Source organism: Oncorhynchus tshawytscha, linkage group LG16, assembly GCF_018296145.1.
Source record: "Oncorhynchus tshawytscha isolate Ot180627B linkage group LG16, Otsh_v2.0, whole genome shotgun sequence".
NCBI lineage: Eukaryota > Metazoa > Chordata > Actinopteri > Salmoniformes > Salmonidae > Oncorhynchus > Oncorhynchus tshawytscha.
Window position 1 is genome coordinate 37,518,451 of NC_056444.1, and position 9,004 is coordinate 37,527,454.

The following is a 9,004-nucleotide window of genomic DNA, read 5'->3' on the forward strand; positions in this document are numbered from 1 at the left end:
CCTTGCATCCTCTCTCCACACCTTCTCAAAAGGCATTGGAAGAGAAGATCTGAGGGGAGTAACTTCAAATGTTCTCCTCCAATACATTTTGAGGATGCGAGGAATTGAAAAAATACTTTAGACATTTACCCCACCAATCATCAAAACCCAATTGTCTGGGACTGTGTATCGTCTAAGTAACAAAAAGTCAAATTTGGAAGCGCTCTGAAACTATAATGTCACTGTATATTTGCCCCATCTGTCAAATCTATTAACGTTTTTGTAAAAAGTTTTAGATCTGACTTTGTGCAAGTTATTACTTCGTTGTCAACATTATTTGTTTCTAAAGGGCATTGTAATTATTCTCTGTAGGCTATTGTCATACATGGACATTGAGGCTCCCATGCTCTCAGATGCTCTCATTTTGCAAACTGCAATAATTTCCTTTGTGGTACTCGAGGACTGGAATTAGGAAATGCTGCAAAAGGCTACTTGCTGTCACAATTCCTAATAAATTACTGTTTATCCTGTTTGTTCTACATGGTACAATTCTATCTGAACGTTGTGTAACTTTGCACCCTCCTGGACAAAGACCCTTGGTTCATTTAAGAGCAGTCCCAAAGGTAGCAGTGTGGAAGCCACACCTCTGTTATGATATGCTCAATTGGATAATCTGATTTGATCCTTAATATATCTTGACACCTGCAGAAATGTCTTCTGGAACATGTGACTTTCATGTGCATTAATAACAGACTTGTATGCCATCTGTAAATACGAATAAATTGGTTAAATTACGGGCCTAGTTGGTTTAGCCACAGAAAATGTTAGCAACCTTCCCACTAGCCATGATTGGTTGAGATAATGAGTGGGCTGGACATGCCGAGAGATGAGTTCGGAGTTAAAGTGGACTGAGTTAAAGTGTACTGTTAGCTAGCTAGCTAACGTTACGTGTATGATCTTATTATTCGTATCTCAGAGCCATTTGCTTTTCTAGTTATAGCCTAATGTTAGCTAGCTAAAATTGAACCTGGTTGGTTAGCTACCTGCAGATTCCTGCGGGGTAGAAACGTCATGAGTTGGAATTATGGCTCATTGTTCAGCTAGCTAGCTTGCTACATGTCTAAACAAAAGACTACACTATGCAAGTATCCATTTCAATATAATGTCAGAGAATTTTCTCTATCTACTCCGATTTCGGAGCACAGGTAAGATTGTCCATCTAGCTACATTTTCAGATATTACATGTTTCTAATTTTGACAGAAAGTTGTTTTCATTTCAAGTTAGAGTGTAGTGTTAGCTAGCTAGCTAACGTTAGTTAACGTTGCTAGCTTATGTTACGTGTATGATCTTATCCAAATCTCAGAGGCATTTGCTTTGCTAGATATAGCCCAATGTTGGCTGGCTAACATTGAACCTGGTTGGGTAGCTACCTGCAGATTCCTGCAGGGTAGTAACATCATGAGTTGGGATTATGGTTCATTGTTTACCGAGCTAGCTAGCTACATGTCTTAACAAAAGACTCAGTAAATGTTGGTAAACGTTGGTAAAAAAAAAGTGTCAATTGTTGCCATCAGCACAGTTGCAGTCACAACCGCTCTGGATAACATAAAAAAATAGCCTTACAAGCTCTGCTAAGGTGAGTAAAATGGTCAGTGAGCTGTTCTCTCATTTGTGTCTGGAGGTAGCTAGCAAACTAGACAATGTTAGCCAATTAGCTTGGGTGCTTGACTGTTGTTGTTAGGACAGAATGCACTGATCAACCTTAAAGTGATTGGTGGGGCTGTGGAGGGTGTGAACGATGCTGAATGGGTGTAGAGAAAGAGCTCTCCAGTAGGTACCAAAACATTCAAAGGCGATTTTCTCAAATGTAAGGTTACAAGTTCATCAACTTTCAAAGCAGAATTACTTTCCCATTGTTCCTCAAAGGCAGTGTATGCTATACCATTGTGTAGCTCTGTATCTCTGCTTTTAATCCAATGTAAAAAACACCATTTCAAATTTTACTAGTAAGACAGAATCAAGGTGGTCGGTCACATTTGAGTGTCCCGGATTTACACTTACTATGTTACGTCTAGTCTGAGACCATACTGAACTCTATTGCACGGCTGGCATGTCATTCTCTTGTACTTTTGAGCAGAGGAGAAGACCGGAATTGAGCTTTTACAAATCAGTTGAGTTTAACCGGGCGCACACAGCGAGAATGAGAGAAATAGTTCACATACAAGCCGGACAATGTGGGAATCAGATTGGCACCAAGGCAAGTAAAGATTGTTTAAACTGAATGCCTTTATCATTTTAATAAAACAACACAATGAATGTTGGATGTGTTGTGGGTGAGGGGGACGCTTACCTTTATAAGGCAGTCAGCACACGGGTTTCATGAGTCTTAGTTTGGGGGTCGCCGACATTTTTTTAAGCTTATGTGTCAAATTATAGGCTAATTGTACTGGTGTATGTAGCCTAACAATTCAAAATTCATGCTGTAGGCCCAACTACTTTAACTCTGGAAAATGTATTTTGTGTTATATGAATAATCTAATATAAAGCGTTACTAGCCATCGCTTAATTCAAATTATGTTTAGCCTATAATGTCCATTTCAGCAGCTGAGCGCGCTTCAGTTGTCAAATAAGATCGACGACGCACAATGTTCAATCGTTGTTTTTTCATGCTGTGTTGATAACTTATTGGAGATTTAACTGTAAGCATATCCTGTTTTCTTCTTCATTCTGATAACTCGGGACAGTTTTGGGAAATTATCAGCGATGAACACGGAATCGATCCGACAGGAAACTATGTGGGTGACTCATCACTTCAAATCGACAGGATTAATGTGTATTACAACGAAGCGTCCTGTAAGTGAGTCTGTGTCTGTGCTTCAATTAATCATTATGTTTCCAAGATGTTACACTCACCTTACCTCGCCATCACTCAAAATAAATATTGGTTCTCCTCATCACTCAAAAACAATATTGGTTCCAACTTTTAGCATTCATAGCATTCTTCATAAGAAAAGTAATGGGCTACTACAGGCCCTTACATATGGTGCTTTGTAAAATTGCCATAACCCCTTTTGCCACCCTTTATATAGCATGACAAGCACACATTATTTCTGAAGCATCTACAGTACACACATTATACAGTATATAGAGGCCTTATAAAGAAGGGATGTTTTCATTCAGCCTTCAAAGTTATTGTTAGTTTTAAGGACTGGAATATTCAATGCTAGTGAGAGATTGAAAAGGAACATTGTAAGGTCTAAAATAAGGAATGTGTTTTAGGTATAGTTCAAAGTAGGCCTACTTGACAAAGCCTTGCTTGTGAAACAGACTACTGTACAATGCCATGCACTCAGGTAAATGTGAAATATATTCCCATCTGTATGGGGGTCTTTTTTTTTGTTGCAGCACACAAGTATGTTCCCAGAGCAGTCCTTGTGGACTTGGAACCTGGGACCATGGACAGTGTCCGGTCAGGGACCTTTGGACAGCTATTCAGACCTGACAACTTTATCTTCGGTAAGTGGACATTGTAGCACAGTATTTAAAGCCAACCGCTATAATGCATAATTATTCAATATTATTGGTATCTATGAGCATTTATAACATCTTGTTATATGGTATATTTTTTCTCTGTAGTAAAACATTATTATTTTTTTTATTCAAAATTACTGTTTAAGCTTGCTGGACTGGGAAATGTGTGAGGAAAACATGTGAATATGTGAAGGCTGTTAAACTGGGATCCTCAACAGACATAATTAACCATAGATATCATGCCAGTCCTTGTGGTAGATTGACAATCACTTGTTGTGTCTTGTAGAAACCGAAGATATGACTCTAACCTACATATATGATTGTCATAAAAAACTAATCAACACACATCATAATCCACATGATGTCCTCATCCAGCGCGGTTTTCATTAGGGCACACAACAGAAAACATCAAAAAGAATTCTGCAATTGAAAATGAAAATTCAAGTCAAGGAAATCCCAGGTCTGATTTATGATGATACTTTATGTCACAGTTGACTTCCTTACACACTACGAGACAGATTCTTCAGGGTTACACATGGACTCTCCCACCTCACCTCACACACACACACACATTTGTGCACTCTCCTCAAACTAGACTGAATGATAAATGGCTCACAATTGGCTCGTGTGTTGGGGTTACTGGAGGGATGGGGTGTATGATTTCACTGACAATTTTCCTCCCTTTTTGTTTTTGCTGCCCTTGCAGGCCAGACAGGTGCAGGGAACAACTGGGCCAAGGGCCACTACACTGAGGGAGCAGAGCTAGTATACTCTGTGCTGGATGTGGTGAGGAAGGAGTGCGAGAACTGCGACTGCCTCCAGGGCTTCCAGCTAACCCACTCCCTGGGTGGGGGCACAGGCTCGGGCATGGGCACTCTGCTCATCAGCAAGATCCGCGAGGAGTACCCCGACCGCATCATGAACACGTTCAGTGTCATGCCCTCTCCCAAGGTGTCGGATACGGTGGTTGAACCGTACAATGCCACCCTCTCTGTGCACCAGCTGGTGGAGAACACGGACGAGACATACTGCATTGACAACGAGGCACTCTACGACATCTGCTTCCGTACCCTGAAACTGACCACGCCCACTTACGGAGACCTCAACCATCTGGTGTCAGCCACCATGAGCGGCGTGACCACCTCACTGCGGTTCCCCGGTCAGCTCAACGCCGACCTTCGCAAACTGGCCGTCAACATGGTGCCCTTCCCCCGCCTGCACTTCTTCATGCCTGGCTTTGCACCGCTAACCGCCCGAGGGAGCCAGCAGTACCGCGCCCTGACGGTGCCGGAACTCACCCAGCAGATGTTCGATGCCCGCAACATGATGGCGGCGTGCGACCCACATCACGGCCGCTACCTCACCGTGGCCACTGTATTCCGCGGGCCCATGTCCATGAAGGAGGTGGATGAGCAGATGCTGGCCATCCAGAACAAGAACAGCAGCTACTTCGTGGAGTGGATCCCCAATAACGTCAAGGTGGCCGTGTGTGACATCGCACCCCGCGGCCTCAAGATGGCCTCCACATTCATCGGCAACAGTACAGCCATCCAGGAGCTGTTCAAGCGCGTCTCGGAGCAGTTCTCGGCCATGTTCCGCCGCAAGGCCTTTCTGCACTGGTTCACCGGGGAGGGCATGGACGAGATGGAGTTCACTGAGGCAGAGAGCAACATGAACGACCTAGTGTCTGAGTACCAACAGTACCAGGAGGCCACGGCCAATGACGGGGAAGAGACATTTGACGATGAGGAAGAAGAGCTCAATGAGTAAGGAGAATGTGAACACATTTTGTTTTATGTCCGGAGGTCACGGAAGCAGTGGTGGAAATAAAATGTTTTAAAGGCAAGTGAAACAAATATGTTGTGTATTTTCAAATCCGTATGTACTTTTCTCAATTCATGTTGGTTGTGGGCACGTTATGTTTGATGGTTGCTGCGTATTTGATTAGCACATTGGGAGGCTGATTTGCAAAGCTTCTGCTCTAGTCTCGTTCAAAGGGGATGGAAGACAAAAACAAAGGCAAAACATGAAACTGTCTTGGTTAACTTTCCCATGTCCATCTTTCTTTTGGCTTCAACTATTGTGGTTGTATACCCATTAGAATATAACATGTTCCTATTTACATCTTGGTCTCTCTCATAAAATAAGTTACAAACCTCAAGGGACTCTTCCTGGATAAATAAAAGGTTATTCTATTGTATGACTATGATGATGGAAAATACAGAAAAGTGCATTGTCATAGTTTGCTCATCATTCTCGCTCCATTTTGTTTAGACTTTATTAACTCGCATTTCTATTTAGGGGATTAAGAAAGGGAACCAGCCATTGCCCAAACCAAGTGCTTTGTTCATATTCACCTCAGTCATGTACCACAACAGACAGGCCTCAATGCTCCTATGGTGGGGGCAAATCACAACAACTGCTGGGCAAGGCATTCTCTAATTAGAACTGTGGAGTTAACAATGGGGGGGACTCCCAGTCTGCACTTACTGAACTATTTAGAGCTATTCATGGCCTCAATGAGTCTTCTGCAATTCACGTACTAGCTAACTGCCCCAGTCCACTGCTAAATATTAGAGGCATTGATGTGAAAAAAAGATACCCAAGTAGCCTATGTGTGAAAAACTGTACATATTTAACAACTTCAATATACTTCACAAATGTGAAAAAACAAACTGGAAGGGAATCTTGCCCCCTGATTTGAAAAAGATGAAGCATGATCCGCATCTGATTGTAAAGGCTCTTTCACTATACCAGCCCACTAGGCCGTTTGCCCCTACCAATTTGGAGCTCTGTATGGTGGAAGCTTAAACCTATCTAGATCCTTCAGATCTGCGAACATCTAAGTGATAAGGTCAGGGGAAGGGGTAGGAAGTGAATTGGTACGGGCTGTGTGTTAAATTGACGTAGTGGTTGGAAGGGCTTGGCGTGGTATTCACAGCTGGTGTCACAGACGGTCTTGGCTTGGCCAGTCAGCTGGGAAGCCAGCTGCAGAAATGGTTAAGTGTGCCTGAGTCATGCCACTCAAATTACCCCCATCTTTGAAGGCAATGTTATCTCACTGAGCTAAAGCCAAGGCATTACCCCTGGGAGCACATCTATCCAGCAATGATCTTGGCAATAGTTAATAGTGATTGTTTAAGTGTTAGCAGATACTGTAAGTGTTTTTCCTGGTAAAAGATTTACTTCCTCAGAAAGTGACAGCATGGATCCTTAATAGCAAAACTAATATATGAAAAAAATAAAGACAATTTAACTCTTTAAAAAGCTGTTCTTGCATGAGAACCAGAACCAGACATGCTGGATTGCAGTATGTCACATCCAACAACGAGCCAATTATTTTTTGCTTTAGCAAGTAAGCAAAACATTGCAACTACGGCAGAGGACTTCAGTCTGAATAGTTGGTGAATCAAACATGAATAAACGTTTCCCTACAATTGGAAAAAATTGTGTGACTTTGAGGAAAAAAATAACCACAAGAGACAGCACATGCAGCTGTTGAAGAACACATGAAACACTCCCATGTCACTCTACAGTCTTACAGAACCCCACTGCCTATTTAAGGAGGACTGTGCACTGGCTCTCAGACTGGGTAATGAAATATTGCCAAACAAGGGGACGAGTGACTTAATGTACTTAATGGAGATGAATGGAAGGTGCACATTGGTACTGCATTAGGGAGATATGTGCATGGTGCACTCTTGTGGTTAAAGAGTGAACAAATAACTTAAGGATACTGTAAAAACAAATTATACATACTTGTTTATAACCCCCCCCCCCCTTCACCTCACAAACCTTAAAAGTGGTTACAAGGGTCACACCATAGAGATAGTTAGAAGGCACAACATCATATCTGTCCCATTATCGCGTCTGTAAGAGCATGGGCAACGCGATTGAGGCAATCTCCATTTAAAAGTAGTCCATTTTATTCAACTACTTTTATGAGATGATAAACAAACAGAAAGGATGATTAGACCTATTGCCATCTGGAGTGTGTTGTTTGAACCAGTATGAAGCCAGGGTTGACAATTTACTGACACCTGCAGTTATGGAATATTTGCTCATATAATTCATTGGCTGATCCCTCCTGATGACCTGGATGGAATTATGTGGTCCATCCTTAACCCATAGGAAGTCCAACCAAGTTGACTACTTAAAAATAGTGAAATTCCTCAATAGTGCTGCACAACGCTATACTGAACAAAAATATAAAAGCAACATGTAAGGTCCCATGTTTCATGAGCTGAAATAAAAGATCCCACAAATCTTCCATATGCAGTAAAAGCTTATTTCTTTCAAAGTCTGTGCATCCCTGTCAGTGAGCATTTCTCCTTTGCCAAGATAATCCATCCACCTGACAGGTGTGGCATATCAAGAAGCTGATTAAACAGCATGATCATTACACAGGTGCAACTTGTGCAGGGGACAATAAAGGGCAACTCTAAAATGTGTAGTTTTGTCTCAAGTTTTGAGGGAGTGAGCAATTGGCATGCTGACTGCAAGAATGTCCATCAGAGCTGTTGCCAGAGTATTTAATGTTAATTTCTCTACCATAAGCCGCCTCCCAGCGTCGTTTTAGAGAATTTGACAGTATGTCCATCCGGCCTCACAACGGTAACCACGCCAGCCCAGGATCTCCAAATCCTGCTTCTTCACCTGCGTGATCGTCTGAGACCAGCCACCAGGATAGCTGATAAACTGGGGGTTTTCCCAACCTGCACAAACTGTCAGAAACCGTCTTGGGGAAGCTCATCTGCATGCTCGTTGTTCTCACCAGGGTTTTGACATGACTACAGTTCAGCGTCGTAACTGACTTCAATGGGCAAATGTCACTGGCAAGCTGAAGAAGTGTGGTCTTCATGGATGAATCCCAGTTTCAACTGCACCGGGCAGATGGCAGATAGCATGTATGGCGTTGGGTGGGCAAGCGGTTTGCTGATGTCAACATTGTGAACAGAGTGCCCCATAGTGGCAATGGGGTTATTTTATGGGCAGGCATAAGCTACAGACAACGAACACAATTGCATTTTATCGATGGCAATTTAAATGTACAGCGATACCGTAACGAGATCCTGAGGCCCATTGTCATGCCATTAATCCGCCGCCATCACCTCATGTTTCAGCATGATAACGCACGGCCACATGTCGCAAGGATCTGCACACAATTCCTGGAAGCTGAAAATGTCCCAGTTCCTTCATGGCCTGCATACTCACCAGACATGTCACCACCTATTGAGCCTCTTTGGGATGTTCTGGATCGACGTGTACGACAGCGTGATCCAGTTCCCGCCAATATCCAGCAACTTCACACAGCCATTGAAGAGGATGGGACAACATTCCACAGGCCACAATCAACAGCCTGAAATTCTTGCATGTAGCATGTAGATTTTTGTTCAGTGTACAAAATGTTTTTGAACACTATTGCCTGTATCATTCTCTATGAGTCAGAAACACAACCCAAATGCCAGGTCATGAGTAGGAAGTGGATATGCT

At 42.7% G+C, this 9,004-nt stretch overlaps 1 protein-coding gene across 1 annotated transcript; it reads left to right on the forward strand.

Moving 5' to 3' along the window:
• Positions 1-2,002: 2,002 nt before the first annotated feature.
• LOC112215616 (tubulin beta-5 chain-like) lies at positions 2,003-7,761 on the forward strand. The gene is made up of 4 exons (XM_024374791.2): positions 2,003-2,237; positions 2,725-2,833; positions 3,386-3,496; positions 4,218-7,761. The coding sequence occupies exons 1-4, from the start codon at positions 2,091-2,093 to the stop codon at positions 5,279-5,281; spliced, it is 1,431 nt and encodes a 476-aa protein (XP_024230559.1). The 5' UTR covers positions 2,003-2,090; the 3' UTR covers positions 5,282-7,761.
• The last annotated feature ends 1,243 nt before the right edge of the window (positions 7,762-9,004 follow it).